This window comes from Halichoerus grypus, chromosome 1, assembly GCF_964656455.1.
Source record: "Halichoerus grypus chromosome 1, mHalGry1.hap1.1, whole genome shotgun sequence".
In the NCBI taxonomy this organism is placed as follows: domain Eukaryota; kingdom Metazoa; phylum Chordata; class Mammalia; order Carnivora; family Phocidae; genus Halichoerus; species Halichoerus grypus.
In genome coordinates this window covers 195008385-195024793 of record NC_135712.1, presented here as the reverse complement: position 1 = coordinate 195024793, position 16409 = coordinate 195008385, and the positions used below count along the sequence as shown (strand labels likewise).

The 16409-nt window shown below is 52.5% G+C and overlaps 1 protein-coding gene and 1 long non-coding RNA gene across 3 annotated transcripts in view; one reads left to right on the top strand and one right to left on the bottom strand.

Moving 5' to 3' along the window:
* Positions 1-424: 424 nt before the first annotated feature.
* The window catches only part of CHDH (choline dehydrogenase), a 34629-nt gene continuing 18644 nt past the window's right edge, over positions 425-16409 (bottom strand). Inside the window, exons 1-8 of one of the 2 annotated variants that reach the window (XM_036102545.2) lie at positions 9383-10141; positions 8592-8743; positions 7592-7721; positions 6455-6589; positions 4968-5110; positions 4380-4482; positions 3197-3655; positions 425-973 (exon numbers count right to left, since the gene is read on the bottom strand). In XM_036102545.2, coding sequence (XP_035958438.2) covers positions 3237-3655; positions 4380-4482; positions 4968-5110; positions 6455-6589; positions 7592-7721; positions 8592-8743; positions 9383-10085 — 1785 coding nt within the window. In that variant the 5' untranslated portion in view covers positions 10086-10141 and the 3' untranslated portion in view covers positions 425-973; positions 3197-3236. Of the gene's footprint in view, positions 3656-4379; positions 4483-4967; positions 5111-6454; positions 6590-7591; positions 7722-8591; positions 8744-9382; positions 10142-16409 lie in introns of those variants that run through there. The other variant, XM_036102547.2, reaches the window with a different exon arrangement.
* On the top strand, positions 5106-8371 carry LOC144382536 (uncharacterized). The gene is made up of 2 exons (XR_013449604.1): positions 5106-5874; positions 6319-8371. It is a non-coding gene; the product is annotated as an uncharacterized LOC144382536 (long non-coding RNA).

Sequence of the window (16409 nt, the reverse complement as noted above, 5' to 3'; positions counted from 1 at the left end):
AGGAATAGTATATTTGGTGTTGCGTTTTTTCGTATCACAAATGGAAAGGGCATTTCTGATTGAACTCCCAACCAGCAGGAACCTTGTTAACAGCCTTTTCTCCGGTTTCCATCCAGACGGCCAGGCCAGACGGGGCTTTCCAGCTCTATTCCCCCGTTTTGGAGCCTGCCCGAAGCCAGGAAGCTTCTTGGTACACGGTGTGGGCTTTACCTGCCTTACTGCTGACCCCACATTTATGAAAGGAACCAGGGTAGTTTACTTCACACTGTTTATATTTTATGGTCCTCAGTGTCCTTGCCAATGGTCTGTTTTCCTACAAAGGTTTCCATTGTTAGGATGGACTGTAGGTTTGTTCTAAAAACCGGTCAGCGACAGAGCTCCAGTTCCTTCCCTGACTCAAAAACAGACACCAGCGAGGCTTGCATGTGTTGACAAAGTTTTTATTTCTCCAAAAGGATATTCCTTCTTTCCTGGGGACCTGAGAAGGCAGGAGAATGGGGAGCAGGCCTGGGGCCCCTGCCTCCAACGTGGGAGCACCAGCGAGAGCGGCCTCGCAAACACCCAGTGGGGATGGTGGCAGGAGAGAGGACTGGGGAGGCTGCTCACCTCTCAAGACTGGGCTGGTGGAGAGGGCGTGCGCTTTCTTCTGGTTTTTTAAGAGAAAAGGATGTAGGTATTAGATCTGATGTTAAGTTGGTGGAGACAGGAAACAGCCTTTGTGGGGAGGAAGAGGGTTTGGCTGGAGACAGGCTCTATTTGCATTTATGGAAATGAGGATTCCCACAGTTGGCCCTGGAAGCAGGAAGGCTGGGCGTCCAGGAGCCGGGTACCAGGGCCTGCCATTTCCTGGTCCTGCTGCCAGCGGGCCACTCCTCCAGCTGTGCCTTCTGTCCCCCGTTCAACCCGGAAGAACCTTCTGCTTGTGCAGCAGCTGGAACACATAGGCTTCTTCGAAGGGGTCCATGCTCGGAGCCTGATCCAGGTACAAACACAGCTCGGTTACACGTTTTCAACCATTGTTTGCAAAGTACATTCTTTCATTTGTTAGTATCACGGGCTCTTTGCTAAGGGGCTTAAATAAGCTTCCTCCCAGGGCTGAGTGCTGGCTTGGTGTCTGGGTGCCCCAAGGGCTGCCTGACCCAATGGGCACTCTTCTCCCCTCTCTGGCTTCCTCAGCCAACAGCCCTCTTTCTGAGGTCCAGGGTTCCCTCATGGCAGTGGAACTTGGTGACAGCCCGCTGCAGCGACACGGGCCAAGGTTCCACTCTGCCAGACGGCTGCACGCTCAGCTGTCAGGGCTCGGGCAAGCCGCCACCCCTAAGCTCAATATTCTGCCCTGTGGCTGAACCCCAACAGCACAGCGTCCCGCTCTGACTTCAGTGGGGCCTGGGTGTAGAACACGCACCGTCTTCTCTTCTGAGAACTCATTTCTGCACATGGCTAAATTGCGTGATCGTGTGGAACAAGGCTCAGTGACCAAGAGTAGGGGAGGGGCCCAGATGTCATCCGGCCGCCCATACAGCATGACGCTCCTCCTCTGACAATAGGTCATTCTGCTTACGATGCAGGCACAGTAGCAAACCAGCCGCTGTCCCAGAGACGGAGACCACCGCAGCACACAGAGACCACGGAACGGCATGGCTGCGCCACGGCCACACTCAGGCCTGGGACCCCTCTGCCCACCCAACTTGCTACTCGTTGGCCCTCTGAGCCGGGGGGGGGTTGGGGCCCGCACTGCCCCACTGTTCTTTCACCCCTGCAGGCGGTGCCGGGACCCCGAGGATGGTGGATGTGGACCACGGCTGCGGGACAGATGGGGAACCTCTCGGCCCACTTAGACCCTCCCTTGGAACAGAAAAGCAAGAGGCAGGTAAGATGAAACCAGAGCTACTTCAAATTTGTGAAGGAAGGAGAGGTGTGATGGTTTTCTTCTTCCCATCTTTCTGGAAAGTCTTATAATGGCAAGCTGTGGCTGTCTGGCCTCCAAGCCATCTCAGTGCACTCTGATCCTGGGCGAAGCCTGGAATGCCCCCTTTCCCTCCCCTCCTTGTTCCGGGGCAGGTTTCCAGGGCACAAGTCTGTTCTCCCCTGCCGCAGATGGTGGCTTCGGAGATCTTCAATCCAAAATTCAGTTTTCATTACCTTGTAAGAATAGTCTGGCTAAGGCGTCTCCATTCAAAAATCAGTTACTGGATTACGTTGTTGAATTATAGGAAGTTTAAAGATCAAAGAGCTATTTTAAATGCTACTTGTATCTGGTTCCCCCCCGCCCCCCCAAAACTCAAATCTTTGCCCATTTATTTTCATGGGATCAGGTATATAGTGTGACTCGATTGTTTTTTTCCATCAGCCTCAGCTCCATCCCAGTCTGTTCCTGTGGATGGCTGCGGAATACGAATCAGCCAGCTTCGTCCACTGCGAGTCGCCTCCCTAGGCTGACAGGAAAGCATCCTCTTGGACTAGCTGCTTCGGCTTGGAGCAGAGGTCTGGTCTGTGGGGTTTGCTCTAGGTTTCTAGGTTTCCCTGGTAACAGGAAAATCATTTAAAATGCTAAATCAGGAAACCTATGGTAGTGAAGAGACTCTCCAGACTCTTCTCTGAACAAGGTCCAGAAATCGGGCTGTTTAGTAAGAACCAGAGCATTGGAGAGGTGGGCCCTCAGAGTGACCCAACTGGGAGGGGACTCAGGAAGCAGAAGAGAAAGAAGCCTGTGTTTCTTCAGGCAGGCAGCCTTCCCTCTGAACGGGGACACTGGAGGCTTAGGCACGGGCCTCAGCTACAGCCGGCAGCCTGAGGCAGAGGATGCCCCCCCCACCCCGCGAGAACCCCGTGCCGTCTAGCCAGCACCCAGCCTCTGGAGCGGCTTGCCTTAATTAAAAGGGAGCCCTGGGAGAGAACCGCTTCCCTCATGTCCGACCAAGACCCTGGGTTGCAGAGTGCCATGGAGTGTAAGATTAGGCCATGGTAGCAGTTTGCCATGCTCCTCCACTGCCCTGCCCCCCCAGTCCCCTCTACTGCCCCTTCAGGAGGCGGTGTGGGGGGGGCGCCCACAGGAAAATGCTGGGGAAAAGAAACCTGTTTCGCTGCCTGATACCGGTCTTCCAGCCTAAGCAATTACACATTCTTAGCCACTGAATTGTAATATTCTGGACAGTTTCAGGAAAGGGCATGGGGGGGGGGCAGGGGCTGTGCTGACCCTCTTGGCTTGGCAGGAGGCTTCTCGGGCAGTGACCGCCTCACCGCTGGGTGGCCAGGGTCCCAGGCTTGTAGACAGGGACGTCCTCGTCCCAGAGTGCAGGCTGCCCCTTGATGATGTCTGCTGCTTTCTCCGCGATCATGATTGTGGGGGCGTTAAGGTTGCCGCTGACCACACTGGGCATGATGGAGGCATCGACCACCCTGAGGTTCTGCACCCCAAGCACCCTGGTCTGTGGATCCACCACGGCCATGGGATCAGAGGGCTGGCCCATCTTGCAGGTGCACGAGGGGTGGTAGGCGCTGTCTGCTTTTGCCCGCACGAAGGCATCTATCTCTTTATCTGACTGCACGTGGCTTCCTGGCTGGAGCTCCTTCCCCCGGAATGGTGCCAGGGCTTTCTGGGCAAAAATTTCTCTGGTCAGCTTCACACACTGTCGGAAGTCCTTAATGTCGGTTTCTGTCAACGAGAAAGAGGTAGGTGAGGCGACTCCTCTTACCAGCGGATTCTGAGCCCGGAGAGGCTCGGTAAGCTGCCCGAGGGGACACAGGTCAGCGCCTACCACCCCTCTGATCCCACGGCCCTGGTGGATCCACAGACCAGGGTGCTTGGGGTGGAAAACCTCAGGGACACGGAGCCACCAGGTCATTTGTCACCTACTCCCAGCCAGTTAGACCGCAACCAAGCAGAGTCCCGTGAGGGCAAACAGGCAGCATCCTCAGCGGACACATCCGGCCCCAGAGGCCCTGGGTTTCAATCAGGGTGAGAGTACACAGCCTGCCTCCTGCCACTGTGGCTGTGAGCACGCCCCGAGTCATTACTGGGCAATGGGGCGTGCTCCTTTTTGTGGCAGGCCAAGCGGCAGGCCCAGGAATGTGATCTGCTTTTGCAGGAGGATGCTCAGAGTAACCTCAGCACAGATGTTCTGTGCACACAGCCAGATCTCCCTGCACCTTCTGGCAGGTTGTTCTGAAAGCTGCAGCTCTCTCCTGCTGTGTCAAAGGACACACCCAGGTTACTTCAAGTGACCCAGGGCACGCAGTGTGTCAGGGGGGCAGAGGGTGACTTGTGTCTCAGGGCTAAGATTCAGTGACAAATGCGAACCCCATAAAGGCATTCATTCGTTGAGTGAATGACCTGGCAAGCCCAGGCCTGGGGGGAGACCAAGGGGGTGGTGAATTACCTGTTGATAAGTAGTTGGGTTGAATCACAGGGTGGTCCCGGGGGTTGGCACTTCTCAGTTTGAGCCAGCCCACGCTCGTGCCCCGCATGGTCCCCACATGCACCTAGAAGAAGCACAGGAAGTGTAACCTCCTTCAACCCCCCTACTGGGCAGCTCAGGCCCCGGGACTTTCCCGGGGGATGGGGCTCCACATCCAAAGCCAATTAAGAGCAGACACGTGTTAGCCTCTGTCCGCATCTTACCCCCTCCCCCGCTTCCACAAGTGATCAGAAAACACCTCCCTGAATCACTCACTCCTGCTTCCTGGCTTTATACCTGATTGTCCTCAACTTTCAGGGACTGGAAACCCCAGGGCCACTGGCCACATCTGTCCATTTCCAGCGGTCTGCCCTGAGCTGGGGCAGGTCTCACCTTTCCACGTACCACGTGGACTGCCTCATGCTCTTCCTGGCATGGCCTCAGGAAGATTCTAGGCTCCTCCTCTCCCCTCCCCACTCGGACCCACGAAGCAGCGAGAGGGCAGGACACAGGTTCCTGTGCCCCCCCGCTGAGGGGCCCGCCACAGTGAGGAGAATGCCGCCTGCTCACCTGGTAAGCCTCCTGCTGGGTGGGGACCCGGCCATGGTCAATCACTTGGGACGGCAGGAAATGGAACTGGATGTCTGGGTGGGGGACCCCAGGCCGGCTCCGGATGAACCCTCCTGTTTCCAGGTGTGCCGTGGCTCCATCCCCTTAGGATCAGAAGAGTGAATCAGGGCGTGGCAGGCGGGCCTGCCTCCCCTCTCCTGGTAGCTCCTCCTGGCCCTTTTCTGGTGCCTGGACCCAAGTGCTCAATCTGGTCTCTCTCCCTCAGGTGGGCTCACCCAACACCACAGGCTCCAACACCAGCTCACACCAAGGGGCTTCGGCCTTGCCGTCCCCCCAGATTCCTCCACCCCTGACAACTGTGAGGGCTGGCGTCGCTGGGCATCCCCAACCTCCCTGGCCCCAGGCTCCATGCCCGACAGGCTGTTTTTGTTTTTAAGATTTTATTTATTTTTGTGAGAGAGAGGAGCCTTATGCGGGACTTGACCCCAGGGTGCTGGGATCATGACCTGAGACAAAGGCAGACGCTTAACTGACTGAGCCACCCAGGCGCCCCCTGACAGGCTGATTCTTTCACAGATGGCCTAAGTCAGACATTCGAGCTGTCCCTGTCTCTCCCTCCTCCTCCTCTTCCTCGTTGCCCACCATCTGGCCCTCAGAAAGCCTCCCTGACTTCAGCTCCCACATCTACTGGGATCCATCTACTGGGCAGTAGCACCCCAGCCCTCCCTCTGCCCCAGCTCAGACCCCTCCTCACTGGCAGCTCCCAGGGCCTCTGAGCCAGTGCCCCGGCCGACCCTCGAGATCCAGCGCTCTTCATCGCACCCCTGCTTCCTCCTCAACGTGCTGCAGTCTCCCTGGCCCGACACATCTGTTCCTCCAGCGCCACATGCCTGGACCCGGGGCCTTGGTACATCTTCTTCCTAGCTCTCAGACATCCTCCACTTCACTGACCTCCTGATCCTAAAATCTAAGCACGTTTACATGGGTTCTCTCCCCGGATCCCAGTAGTGCGTAAGCTCCCCAAGGGCGCCTGCCTTTACTAGCACAGCAGAGTACCTGGAGTGTGGGAGAGACCCATGCTGAGGGGGGGTCTCAAAGCACCACCTCCTGGCCCGGGCAGTATGCTGGGACCCCGAAAACAGCCAGCAAACTGCTGAGAAATGGATGCTGACCATGCCTTTACTCCTGGCTCCTTGGGCCCCAGATGGCATCCAGCCACAAGGCTACCCCTGTCCATATGTAAGGAAGCAGGGCACCCAGGCTCTGAGTCTTACCCGGGACCGGCCCTGGGGCCGCTGCTTCTGGTCCTCACAACAGCCTGCAGACAGGACTATGTATCCCCATTTTGCAGATGGGAAAGCTAAGGCAAAAGGCAGAGCTACGCTTGGAATAAGTGACTTGATACCAGAGCCTTCTCTCAGCACCTTAGGAAGGAAGCCGTGCTCCCTCAGACCTGCTCCACAAAGGTTCCGGACCAGCACACCCACCTGTGAACTTCCAGAGCCACTCCAGACCAATCCGGACCTTCCTCAGGGGCTTCTGTGCTGAGTGCAGCGTGATGGGGAGGGTGCACGCCTGCTGGATGTACACCTCCAGGTGGTCCTGCAGGTTCTGGCCCACTCCTGGAATGGGAGCGAGTGGTTAGGAAAAATGGCTTCTGGGGGGGGGGGGCTGCCGCTGGCCTCTCAACATCCCTGGGTTTTGGAAACTCCCCCCACCCCCATCCACTTATTCGCCAAGACAGCCCCTGCTCCCTCCCTGGGTCTCAGCTTAAAGGTCACCTCCCGGGACTCCATCCCTCTACTCATGGCCAAGTCTCATCCTCCCATGCTGCCAAAGCCACCTGCCCTGGTCACTCCCTCCTGGGGCAGCCCCCGGGCCCCTCCCGATGCCGTCCTGCCAGGCAGTAGCCTCCCTGAGAGCAGAGCCCTGGCATTTGGCAGGTGCCACTCCGCAAGCTGCTTGCCAGAGGGACTGACAGCCCCACCTGCACCCAGGGCCCGGGGAAGGAGGGAAGCAGGCCTCGCTGTGCTGGGCAGGCACTGCGTGAGCTCATCTAAGCACGAGGGGACGCCGGGCAGGCCGCTGTCACAGACCTCTCACGATGAAGCCTCCACGCAAAAAGGGTCATTTCTGGGGAGCTTGGGTTCTAAGAGAGGTAAGAGCCCCTAATGGGTATCAAAGACCGTCTGTAAGATCAATTTTAGGCCTGGGATAATTGTCTTAGCATGAAAAGCATGCTCTGGAGCATTGAGTTGGCATCTTTAATGTCAGGGCTGCTGCTGAGCCCTAAGGACAGAACACACAAAGGCCTGGACCCCTCTCACCGCAGGGCTGCCCTGGGGGCACAGCCGAGCCTGGCCCAGCAGGCTGCGCGGGTGATGCTCCCTGCTGGAGGGGCATCGCCTCCCAGTGGGACAGGAGGGCCAGGGAAGGGGGAAAAAATGACACAAAGATTTGGGGTCCCTGGGGGGTAGAAGTGTCCAGTGAGGGTCATAGGAAGAATGTGACCGTTCCGTGGAACACGGACTGTTGCCCCCGCCCCACTCCATGCTAATGAACTCCAATAAGCCCTTTTATTAGCAGAGGCCCCCCTCTGAGGAATGGTGGAGAAGGGAGCTCACCAGGCAGGTGGCACACCACCGGGATGCCCAGCTTCTTGAGGTCATCTGCATTGCCGACACCCGAGAGCATGAGCAGTTGCGGAGAGTTGATGGCACCCCCGCTCAGAATCACCTCCGCGCTGGCGTAAGCCTGGAAGAGGCACAGGCGTGCAGGTCACAATTCCTGAAAAGCCAGACAGAACCCGGAGAACGCGGCCTCAGCGTCAAGTCCCCCAGCGGCGGCCGAGGATCCCGTTCCCAGGCCCCGGAGGACGGCAGAGGATGCTCAGGGGGCCGCCCTGGGAAAGCCCTCGGCAGGTGCAGCTCCGGGGCGCGATACTAAAGCACACGTCACGTGCCGACATACGCTCTGTGACCGCCGCGCCCTAATGACTGTCTTAAAAACCGTACTGCGGAGCTTAAATGAGACCCATGAAAGCAAGCACTCACACCAGTGGTGTAAATAAAGCAGCAGTGAGCTGGATCTTCCCGTGGATGCGGGACGATCCTGACACACCGCTGAGTGGGAAACAGTGTAGTGCGGAAATAGGGAGCATGCTCACATTTGTGGTTTTTAAAGTCTTCTTATAAACCTAGCAATTTCTGGGGCACCAGGAGGCTCAGTCGTTAAATGTCTGCCTTTGGCTCAGGTCGTGGTCCCAGGGCCCTGGGATTGAGCCCCGCATCGGGCTCCCTGCTCAGCGGGAAGCCTGCTTCTCCCTCTCCCACTCCCCCTGCTTGTGTTCCCTCTCTTGCTGTGTTTCTCTCTCTGTCAAATAAATAAAATCTTTTTTTAAAAAACCCTAGCAATTTCTGAAGAGGTACAGAAGGAACAGGGGGACTGCTCTGAGGTGGGAGGGGCAGTGGGCTCTTTGCAGGTGGCTGGCCTGATGGCGTCCCCACCCCCACCCCAGGCCCTGGGGACCAGAGCCCGACTGCTACCCACACTGAGCACGAGCACCGGGGTGACTGCTCGTTCCCTTCCATGTCCACTGCCCCGGCCCGGCGGGAACTCACTCACCCTGTGGCTCTGACCGTTCTTGACGTACTCCACACCCACCGCGCGGGTGCCCTCAAACAGCACCTTGCTCACAAACGTCTGCGCCTCGGCCGTGAGGTTGGGGCGGCTCAGTGCCGGGTGCAGGTAGGCGCACGCTGCGCTCCAGCGCTTGCCTGCGGGACAGAGCAAGATCAGGCACAGCCCCTGCCCCCCTTTCCTGGTACCTGCACAGGGGAAAGGGGCTGGAGAAAGATGGAATTTGACCTTCCCTGGACACTGTGAGCTCTGCCCCAGAAGGAAGGCTGACACCTAAAGTCCCTGCTGGGCTGAAATCCACATCCACGAGGCGGTGGAAAAACCCCCTCCGCTCTCGGCAGGATGACAGACCGGCAGCAGCTAATAAAGGGGGGTGAGAACCCTTTGCAGGCAGGCAGGAGCCCTGGGTCAACCCAGGCCTTGCCTCTGTCCTGCCGTGAGCAAGGCACTTCGGTGCTCTGTGCCTCAGTTTCCTCATCTGCAAGTCTCTTCGGGCTTTGGCTCTTTGGTCAAAGAGTTGACTCTCCAGCCAACAGAGGCCAGAGGTCGAGAGAATGCCCCAGAGTCTCTGTCTCCAAATCGGTCCTCACTGGCTGTGGGCTGTATTCTGTGGCCTCTAGGGGGTGCGATACCTCGGTCATCTGGGCCTCCTCTAGGCGCAGTTTACCCTCCCTGACCACGGAGGGGGCAGGAGGCATGGCGCTGTGGTGACGCGTAGCTTCCTTTTTTTTAAAGAGGAGGAACCAGGGAGACAGGGGACGGGAGCCGTGCGCTACCTTGGTGGATGGTCATGTCCATCCATCCGAAGCCTTCTTGCTGGAAGCCGTTCATGTCCTCGGTGAGCGGGTAGCCGGCCTGCTGCGCCGCCTCCAGGAAGGCGCGGTGCAGCGGGTGGTTGGTCCTGCCCCGGGACACGTGCAGGGGGCCCTGGCCGCCGCGGTACGTGCCGGCGCCCAGCTCGTGGCTCTGCGCCTTGCGGAAGTAGGGCAGGCAGCGCGCGTAGTCCCAGCCCGTCGCGCCTTCCCGCTGCCAGCGGTTGTAGTCTTCGGCGTGGCCGCGGATGTAGACCATGGCGTTGAGCGACGACGAGCCCCCCCAGACCCGGCCGCGCGGCCAGTACAGCACCCGGCCGTCGAGGCCCGGCTGCGGCTCCGTGTGGTAGCACCAGTTGTACCTGTCATCGCACAGGTTGGCCACGAGGGCCGCGGGCATGTGGATCTTCCACAAGAGCCGCTTGCTGCCCGCGAGCACGTCCTTGGGCCCGGCCTCCAGCAGCAGCACGCGCTTGTCGGGGTCCTCGGTGAGCCGCCCGGCCAGCACACAGCCCGCGGAGCCCGCACCCACCACCACGTGACTGTACTCGTCCCCTCTCCCGGAGCCCGCGCTGGCCAGCGCGCGGACGCTGGGGGGCCGCTGCCACCCCACGGCTCCCCAGGGGCCCAGACGTCCTCCCCTCCAGCCTCGCAGGACGCGCCACATGCTTCCAGCCCAAGTCCTCGTACGTCCACCGAGAGGAGTGTGATGATTCACCGTTCCTAAAACAGGAAAAGAAGCTTTAGAATTTTAACTCGGCATGCACATTGCAGAATCAGCCCAAAGCTGGGGCAGCCGCACCCGTGCAGCGAAGGTCCCCTGGCAGGCTCACCAAGTGCCCACCCAGGGCCCGGTGGGGCAGGCCTGGGGAACTGTGAGGCCAGGGCTGGGGGCACAGGGGCTCCTCCCCAAACTTGGGAGGTGGGGTGGTCCCCAGAGAGGCTTCTCTGTGACATGTGTAGGTGAACCTGGAGGCTGGGCAGGGGTGTGGCTGCTGGCATGCAGGGGAGGTCCGGGCTTTCTGGGCTTGCACTCAGTGCTCACCCCTTTAAGACAGTTGCTGAGCCCCTACCACGTGCCAGGCACCATTTCATCTCTAGCAATACACAGAGAACAAGACATGTGCCCTCAAAACGGATGGTCTGGGGCCTGGGAGACAGACGAGACTTAAGTAACTGAAGGAAGGCCAGGGTGTGAGGCTCGAGGCTGCCGAGCTCAAAGCCTGTGACCTGAGGGCCATGGGGTGAGCTGGAGGGCTTTTCAGCAGGGGTGGGGTCAGAGCTACAATCTTCAGAGATCACTCTGGAGCGTGCTGGAGTTGCAACAACAAAATGCCAATAGCGTTTGGAGCTGCCTTTCTCAACAATGTGCAAATTAATCCCAACATGCTCAGTGCACAGAGGTGGAAAAGGACCAGGGTATCCCACTCTACTGACACGAGAACATCTGAGAAAGCCCCACCCATGAGGTTCAGGCACCCAAGACTGACGCCACAACGAGAGAGCCGAGGAACCTCAAGACACCCCTGATCCATCCAACACCCCCTCCATGAGCCTGCCCCAAGTCACAGCAGCGGCCTACCACCCGAGGCAGGCTAAGAGATGAGTGTAGAGAAAGACCCCATCCCCCTTTTTGGAGCCCCAGGCCCTCCTGAGAGCAGGAACACGGAAGAGCCTTCCAGCACTCCAGGCCCCATACTAGCCCGAGGCAGCAGTGCTCTACCACTCAACTCCCAACTGGGTTGGCTCGACACTCCACACTAATGACCTGGTAGCATAAATAAATACTAGTTACCTCAGTCACTACTATCCTGTTACACACAAGGGCCAGCATTCCCTAAAAATTTGGGAGACACGGAAGAAGAGCAGGGAAAGATGGAGGAGGAGGAGGATCCTGAGCTCACCTTCTCCCACAGACACTTGGGGGCAACAAGTACTAGACTGCAGCTCACTCTGAAAACCACCCGAAGACTAGCAGAACGACTATTCCATAGCTGAAGAATGTAAAGAGAAGGCCCTGTCATGAAGGGGAGGAGGGGCAGAGATGCGGTCAGGGACCCAAACCCTGGCACTGTGGTGGGTTTCCCACCACAAGTGAGAAGACTGTCCCAAGCACAGGGGTCCTCCCTGAGGAGCCAGGGGATCACCCCACACGGGGCGCCCCCCATCCTGGGGATCTGCACTGGGAAGATGAGCCCCTATAATGTCTGGCTGTGAAAATCAGTGAGGCCTAACTCTGGGAGAGCTGGAGGGCTACAGGAAACCTAGAGTCTGCTCTTAAAGGGCCAGCGCACTGTATCACTCAGTCTGAGCCCCAGCACGGAGCAGCAGTTTGAAGAGCACCTGGCATGTACATGAAGAAGACTTACTAATTTTAGCACGTTTGCTGAATGGGCAGGGATCTGTAGGCGATTTCTCCAGGAACGGAAGTGCTGGTGACGCCATTTTTCTTGCCCTCCTTCAGCCTAGCTTGGCTGGATGCTTGCGGGAGCCACTTCTGATACTTCATCTACCTTGCTGGCATTGTTTGCCCCCCACCAGCATTCCCCTGGGGAGCCACACCACCCAACCCGCCTGTCCCAGCAGGTGTCCCTCCAAAGCGGCTCCTGTCCTAGCACACCCAGCGGGCGGCCTCGGCTGGGACTGGCACCCCTCCAAAGTGACTCTTGCCCTGGAGAAGCGGAGAGCTGGCAACACACCCCAGCACACCTGCAGCGGCGACAGCTGGGTTTCCTAAGCCAGCTGTACCGGGGGCCAGCCCTGCTCACCAATGTGCCCACAGCAGTCGCAGCTGGTCACTGCAGCTAGCTGGGCTGGGGGCCAGCCCCGCCCATCAGTGCAGCTGCAGCGGCTACAGCCAGGCCACTCGGGCAGACACAGCAGGGGCCAGCCCTGCCCACCAGTATGCCACAGAAGTTGTGGCCCAGTCACAACAGGAAGGAGCAAACAGCCCACACAAGGGACACCCCTTGGGTGCCTGGTTCTGGTGACCGGGGAGACAGCACTCCTGGGCCCTACAGGACGCCTTCTACAAAAGGCCCTACCGAATACACAGAAGCCAACACAGAGAGTCAGACAGAATGAGGCTACAGAAGAATGTATCCTAAACAAAAGCAGATGATAGGACCTCAGAAAAAGAACTAAGCAAAATAGAAATCGGCAATCTACCTGCTAAAGAGTTCAAAGTAACGGTCATAGGGTGCTCACTGAGAAGAGCGGATGAGCTCAGAGAGAATATCAACAAAGAGAACATATAAAAAGGCACAAATCAGAGCAGAATAATAACTGAAAAATACAATAGAGGAAATCAACAGCAGATTAGAGGATGCAGAACAGATCAGTAATCTGGAAGACAAGGTAGTGGAAAGCACCCAAGCTGAACAGCAAAAAGAAAATTTTAAAAATGAGGATAGATTAAGGAACCTCTGAGACTACATCAAGTGTACTAACATCCACATTAAAGGGGTCCCAAAAAGAGAAGAGAGAATGGGGCAGAAAACTTATTTGAAGAAATAATAGCTGAAAATTTCCCTAACCTGGGGAAGAAAATAAGACATCCAGGTCCAGGAAGCACAAAAAGCCCCTAACAAGATGGACCCAGGACATCCACACCAAGCCACATAATAATTAAAATGGCAAAGATTAAAGAGAATTGTAAAAGCAGGAAGAGAAAAGCAAATAGTTACATATAAGGAAAACCCTCATAAAGCTATTACCAGATTTTTCAGCAGAAACTTTGCAGGAAGAAGAGAGTGACATGATACATTCAAAGTGCTGAAAGGAAAAAACCTACAACCAAGAATACTCTATCCAGCAAGGTTATTGTTCAGAATTAAAGGAGAGATAGTTTCTCAGACAAATAAAAGTTGAAAACGTCCATCACCACTAAGCCAACCTTATAAGAAATGTTAAAGGGATCTCTTGAAGAGGAAAATAAAAGATCATAACTAGAGGAAAACTATGAAAGGAAACAATATCACTGGTAAAAGCAAACATAGAAAGGTAGTAGATTAATCACTTATAAAGCTAGTATGAAGGTAAAAGACAAAAGTAATAAAATTAATTATATCTACAAAAATTAGTTAAGGGACACAGAAAATAAAAAGATATAAAATATGATGTCATATACATTAAAACATGGAGGGGAATAAAAATGTAGTAATTTCAGAATATGTTCAAACTTAAGTGACCACCAACTTAATATAGATTGTTACATACATAGGATGTTATATATAAGCCTTACAGTAACCACAAACCAAAAACGTATAAGTACACAAAAATAAGCACAAAGGCATCTAAGCCTAACACTAAAAAAAAAGTCATCAAATCAGAAGGCACGAGAGAAAGAGAAGAAAGGAATAGAGAAGAACTACCAAAACAACCAGAAAACAATTTACAAAGTGGAAATGAGTGCACACCTATCAATAATTACTTTAAATGTAAATGGATAAATGCTTCATTCAAAAGGTACAGGATGACTGAATGGATAAAAAGTATAAGACCCATCTATATGCTATCTACAAAAGACTCACTTCAGACCTAAAGACACATGCAGACTGAAAGTGAATGGGTTGAAAAAGATATTTCATGAGAATGGAAGAAGAAAAAAGAAAAGGAAAAAGAAAAAGCTGGGGCAGCAATACTTATAATGACAAAATAGACTTTAAAACAAAGACTGTAACAAGCGAAAGCATTACATAATGATAAAGGGATCAATCCAGCAAGAGAATATAACAATATCTAAGCATAAAGGAAGAAATGGATAGTAATGCAATAATAGTAGAGGACTTTAAAATCCCATTTACATCAATGGATAGATCATCCATGCAAAAAATCAATAAGGAAACAGTGGTTTTGAGTGGCACATTAGACCAGAGAGACTTAGCAGATATATATAGAACATCCCATCCAAAAATAACAGAATAAACATTCTTTTCAGGTGCACATGGAATGTTCTCCAAGATAGTGCTCACGTTAGGCCACAAAATAAGTTTCAGTAAATTAAAGAAGATTAAAATCCTATCAAGCATCTTTTCCAACCATGATGGCATGAAACTAGAAATCAATTGCAAGAAAAAAAACTGGAAAAAAGACAAACATGTGGAGGCTAAATAACATGCTACTAAACAACCAATAGGTCAATGAAGAAAGAAATAAAAGAGGAAATTAAAAAAACACCCAGAGACAAATGAAAATGGACAACAATGGTTCAAAATCTTTGGGACTTAGCAAAAGCAGTTCTAAGAGGGAAGTTTATAGCAATGCAGTCCTACCTCAAGAAACAAGAAAAAAATCTCAAATAAACAATCTAACTAGAAAAAGAAGAAGCCCAAAGTCTGTAGAAGGAAGGAATTAATAAATATCAGAGCATAAATAAATAAAATAAAGACTAAAAAAAAACAACAGAAAAGATCAATGAAACAAAGAGCTGGTTCTTTGAAAAGATAAACAAAATTGATAAACTGCTAGCCAAATTCATCAAGAAAAAATAAAAACTCAAATAAAATCACAAATGAAAGAGAAATTACAACCAACACCACAGAAATACAAAGGATTATGAGACTACTACGAAAAATTATACACCAACAAATTGAAATACCCAGAAGTGGATAAATTCCTAGAAACATACAATTTTCCAAGACTGAATTAGGAAGGAATAAAAAATCTGAACAGACCTATTACCAGTAATGAAATTCAATCAGTAATGACAAAACTCTCAACACACAAAAGTCCAGGACTAGATATTTTCACAGGTGAATTCTATCAAGAAGAGTTAATACTTATCTTTCTCAAACTATTCCAAAAAACAAAAGAGAAAGGAATGCTTCCAAAACCATTCTGTGAGGCCAGCATTACCCTGATACCAAAACCAGACAAAGATACTATAAGAAAATTATAGACCAATATCCCTGATGAACATAGATGCAAAAATCCTCAACAACATATTAGCAAACCCAATTTTCAAACAATACATTAAAAGGATCATTCACCATAATCAAGTGGGATATATCCCAGGGATGTAAGGATGGTTCAATATTTACAAATCAATTAATCTGATACACCATGTTAACAAAATGAAGGATAAAAATCATATCATCTCAAAAGATGCAGAAAAAAACATTTAACAAAATTCAACATCTATTCATGATAAAAAAAAAAAAACTCTCAACAAAGTGGGTAGAGAGGGAACATACCTCAAGATAATAATGGCCATATATGACACACCCAGCTAATGGGTGAAATAGCCAACAGCCAATGGTAAAAAGCTGAAAGCTGTCCCTCTAAGATCAGAAACAAGAGAAAGATGTCCACTCTTACCACTTTTATTAAACATAGTACCAGAAGTCCTAGCCACAGCAATCAGATAAGAAAAAGAAATGAAAGGCATCCAAATTGGTAAAGAAAAAGTAAAACTGTCATTATTTGCAGATGGCATGATACTATATATAGAAAACCCTAAAGATTAAAAAAAAAAACAACCCTATTAGAACTAATAAATGAATTCAGTAAAGTTGCAGGATACAAAAATTACTATATAGAATGCTGTTGAGTTTCTATACACTCATGATGAACTGGAAGAAAGAGAAATTAAGAAAACAATCCCATTTACAATTGCATCAAAAAGAAAAAGATACCTAGAAATAAATTTAACCAAGGAGCTCAAAGACCTGTACTCTGAACTATAAGATCTCAATGAAAGAAACTGGAGATGACACAAAGAAATGGAAAGATATACCAAGGTCATGGGTTTGAAGAACTAATATCCTTAAAATGTTCATACGTCCCAAAGCAATCTACAGATTCAGTGCAATCCCTATCAAAGTAACAATAGCATTTTTTACAGAACTAGAACAAATAATCCTCAAATTTGTATGGGAACCCAAAAGATCCTGAATAGCCAAAGCAATCTTGAGAAAGAAGAACAAAGCTGGAGGTATCCTGCATCCAGATTTCAAACTATACTACAAAGCCATAGTAATCACAACAGTAT